Source organism: Trypanosoma rangeli (assembly GCF_003719475.1).
Source record: "Trypanosoma rangeli strain AM80 chromosome Unknown Tra_15.4_contig_00686, whole genome shotgun sequence".
Taxonomy (NCBI): domain Eukaryota; phylum Euglenozoa; class Kinetoplastea; order Trypanosomatida; family Trypanosomatidae; genus Trypanosoma; species Trypanosoma rangeli.
Window position 1 is genome coordinate 1181 of NW_021706437.1, and position 3956 is coordinate 5136.

Genomic DNA, 3956 nt, shown 5'->3' on the forward strand with positions numbered 1-3956 from the left:
TCCGCGTACGCANCGTTCCACAACGCCGAAGGCGGGCTGTGGTTTCCGTAATGTGCGAAGCGGAGTGCTGCACGCGACTTGACATCTGGCATTGCTCGGTGATAGCGGGTCCTGACGCCGACACTGCTTCCTCCGGCCTCTGCCTCAGCGACGGCGCACTGCCGGCGCCCATGTACAGCGTGCATGTAGGGCGGCATGTGGCGGCGTCTATGGACTGGCTGCCCCTGCCGCTGGATCGGCCGGATAACAACACGCTCGGCCTCTGCACCTTTATCAGGGGCAGGTACCTGGTCTCGACGGTGCTTCCACGCAGCGTGGTGGCTGAGGCCGTCGCCGCGGCGGGAGCGCGCAGTGCCAGTGGCAGGCATAATCTCCACTGCCCCAATGTGGCCGCCGAGGTGTGCGGGGCGACGCTGCTGAAGCGTGAGATAGATCTTGCTGAGGTGCGGTGGAGCTCCAATGGCGGCGCCGTTTCCGAGACGTTTCTCTTCGCGATTGGCCGCTGCACCTCTGTGGTGGTACTGCAGCCTACCGGCGACACCCACTCCGGCCGCCTGACGCTGCAGGTGGTGCACCATATTGAGGCCAAGGGCGTTGCGGCGCTCCCGCCCTTTGTGCCGTCTCCGCCTATTGCTATTGGGGCGGCACGTGGGGGCCACACGATGCTGGTAGTCTCTCACGGCACGAGTGTGGCATGCTACCGGGCCCCAGAGTTTAGCACACGGCTTTTCGTGGCTGTGGATGACGTGGTGTGCGCCTTGCGTTGCCACGAGCGAGTCGTGACGGTGGGACTGGCGAGCGGGGCGGTGGTGGACGTGAGCGGCGGGGCCGCCGTCGCGACGCTGTTGTCCCCGCCGCTGCTTATTGACTGTGCCGCCGGGGACGACACCTGGCTACTTGCAGATGCCTCAGGCGAGTGTGTACGTGTGCACCGACGCCCGAAAAGAGAGGAGACGGAGACGGAGACGGAGTGTGTTCTTGCCCTCTCGCGCGTGCCACGGGCGGCTGAGCAGCCGGCGACGTTACTCATCGGCCGCAGCCGCACCACCGCCTCGTTGCGTAGTGCGAGCGACAGCGTGGTCAGCTTTGTGCAGCACCCCCTTCAGCATCTCATGGCCGTGCGTGGCCCGTTGCTCGCCTTCTTCCCCGACGGTGCCTGGGTGCTGGCGCCGCTGTGAGTGTGTCTGCGTGTGCGTGGGCGCAGACAAACAAACATAATGGATTCACGCAGAGACGGAGACTCGATGGGAGCCGCATAGAAGGCGGGAGGAGGGGTGGGGGTGGGAGGCGAGTGGGACTGAGCGTGTGTCTGTACGTGTGAGAGAGGGAACTAGGGAGAAGACTGGTGAGTAATACTGAGAGCTGCTTTTTATTGTAAGCAAACAAACAATAATAGAAAAGGGCTGTGCGCTGCCGCATTCCCTCCGCCTCTCTCTGCCGTGTCGCTTCGTCTACCGCACCACACACCAGCATAATCTTTTCTTCTTTTATTTTTGCTTGTCTTTCTTGTTGTTTTTTTTTTTGCCCGGGCAGGGTGGAGGCGTCGGTGCCTCCCCTCCCCCCAGCTGGCTGCTGTTTTTCTCGCTTTCTCTCTCTTTTTTTTTTTTTTTTTCACACTTCCCTGCGCCGACGTGCAACGCCTGCGTGGGCCGGGAGAGACGTGAACATATACACAGACACAGAGGGAGGGAGAAGCCGAAGGAAAACACACGCACACATAGAGGGAGAAAAAACTTGCGGCAGGGGCATCTTTTTTTGTTTGATTTTTGCGTCTGCCCATACGAATAAATAAGTATTTTTTGCAGCCACCACCACGAAGTTCACTTTACGCAGCCGAGTGATGCACCTCTCCCTTCCGTCGCGGCTGGAGAATTTGGTCCGGGCGGAGTTCGAGGACACCTGTCGTCGCCGCTTCTTCTTTGGGTTGGCCTTCGACCCGTACGGTGGGGCGGCGGGCCTCTACGACATGGGCCCGCCGCTCTGCGCCATGAAGGCGAACCTGCTCGCCCACTGGCGTCAGCACTTTGTGCTGGAGGAGAACATGTGCGAGGTGGACACGACGTGCCTGACGCCGGCGGAGGTCTTCAAGGCCTCCGGCCACGTCTTGCGCTTCAACGATGTTATGGTGCGGGATACCGTCACGGGCGAGTGTATCCGCGCCGACAAGCTGCTCGAAGAGTACTGCGAGGCGCAGCTGAAGGACACCGTCGCCCTGCCTGACGCGCGGCGGCAGGAGTTGCAGACGCTCCGCAACACGGCGGGGGGCATGACCCCGGCGGAGATCCAGGCGGCGGTGGCGCACCACCAGATCACCTCGCCCAAGGGCCACGCTCTCAGCGAACCGTTTCCGTTCAACCTCATGTTTGCCACGAACATTGGCCCGGAGGGGGATCGGGTGGGGTACATGCGCCCGGAACTCGCCCAGGGCATCATACTTAACTTTAAGCGCCTCCTCGACTCCGGCAACGCGCAGCGCATGCCGTTCGCAGGTGCCTGCATTGGCACCGCCTTCCGCAACGAGATAGCCCCTCGCGCCGCCCTTCTCCGCGTCCGCGAGTTTACGCTGGCGGAGATCGAACACTTTGTCAACCCCAACGACAAGCATCACGACAAGTTTGCCGCCGTCAAGGACACCGAGTTCTGGGCGTGGTCGCGGGAACTGCAGGCAGCCAATGCCGAGCCGGTCTGCATAACTGTTGGGAACGCCGTGGCGCAGCAGATCATCGACAACGAGACGCTCGGGTACTTCATTGCCCGCACAGCGCTCTTCTTGACGGCGGTCGGGGTGCGCTTCGTCCGCTTCCGCCAGCACCAGCGCAACGAGATGGCGCACTACGCTCAGGACTGCTGGGATGCCGAGCTGCTCACCTCCTACGGCTGGGTGGAGTGCGTTGGCATCGCCGACCGCTCCGCCTACGACCTTACGCAGCACAGCGCAGCCAGTAAGAAGGACCTGTTTGCCCGCGAGGAGTTCACGGAGCCACGCACCGAGCGTCAGCTGCAGCGCAAGCTACAAAAGGGCGCGATTGGCAAGGCCTTTGGCAGAAATGCCGGAGAGGTGATGGCATACCTGACGGCCGCGCCAGAGGCGGCGTGCGTTGAGCTCGGCGAGCGACTGGCATCCTCTGGCAGCGCGGAGATCACGACGGCGAGCGGCTTCACCGCGACGCTGCGTCCGGGGATGGTGCAGTTTGACTACAAGGAGGTTAAGGTAACGGGTCGGAACTACATCCCCAGCGTCATTGAGCCTTCCTTCGGCGTCGGCCGCATCCTCTACGCGCTGCTCGAGCAGAGCTACTGGGTGCGCCGCGACGAGAGCGCCAAGAACGAGAAGCGCGCTGTCTTCAGTCTTCGGCCCGTGATCGCGCCGCAGAAGGTGGCGGTGCTGCCGCTGCTCGTGAAGCCGGAACTGACGGCGGCAGTGGAGGGGATTCGCAGCGAGTTGGTGCTGCGCGGCATCTCCACCCGCACCGACGACAGCGGGGCCTCGATTGGGAAGAAGTACGCCCGCGTGGACGAGCTCGGCATTCCCTTCTGCGTCACCTGCGATTTTGAGGCGGACGGATGCGTCACACTTCGGGAGCGCGACAGCGCCCGACAGGTGCGCATCCCTCTCGCAAAGGTCGCCGACGTCGTGGCGGCGCTGAGCCGCCCGTCGCAGCCACGTGATTGGGGCAGCGTCGAGGCGGAGTTCCCTGCCCAGGCCGCCGCCACCGCGTAGTCGGTGTGTGTGTGTGTGTGCACGTAAGCGGTGTGTGTGTGTGTGGGCCCATGGGCGTGGGACGTCATTGAAGAAAACACCAACAACCAGAAAAAACAAGCAAACGGAGGCAAGCAAGCAAGGATAGACACGGCGGGAAAGTGCGGGGGCTCTATAGCAAGAAGGGATAATAAACACAACGAAGAACGCGTGTGAAGCGAAAACTGATGACGGCGGTGGGGCTTGTGGCACACGT

General features: G+C 62.5%; 2 protein-coding genes across 2 annotated transcripts in view, besides 4 other annotated features; both read left to right on the forward strand.

The window, feature by feature from the left end:
- TraAM80_09808 (uncharacterized protein) overlaps positions 1 to 1178 on the forward strand; it is a gene marked incomplete at both ends in the record, with an annotated part of 2049 nt that extends 871 nt beyond the window's left edge. The window contains one exon of the mRNA XM_029386470.1: positions 1 to 1178. This exon is cut by the window's left edge and continues 871 nt beyond it. Coding sequence (XP_029233665.1) covers positions 1 to 1178 — 1178 coding nt within the window.
- Positions 1179 to 1264: 86 nt separating this feature from the next.
- Positions 1265 to 1306: a sequence feature (G-rich).
- Positions 1307 to 1477: 171 nt separating this feature from the next.
- Positions 1478 to 1523: a microsatellite.
- A 72-nt stretch (positions 1524 to 1595) lies between these two features.
- Positions 1596 to 1612: a microsatellite.
- Positions 1613 to 1840: 228 nt separating this feature from the next.
- TraAM80_09809 (putative glycyl tRNA synthetase) lies at positions 1841 to 3721 on the forward strand (the record flags this gene model as incomplete). Its single annotated transcript, XM_029386471.1, has 1 exon — positions 1841 to 3721. The coding sequence occupies one exon, from the start codon at positions 1841 to 1843 to the stop codon at positions 3719 to 3721; it is 1881 nt and encodes a 626-aa protein (XP_029233666.1).
- Positions 3722 to 3724: 3 nt separating this feature from the next.
- Positions 3725 to 3766: a microsatellite.
- The last annotated feature ends 190 nt before the right edge of the window (positions 3767 to 3956 follow it).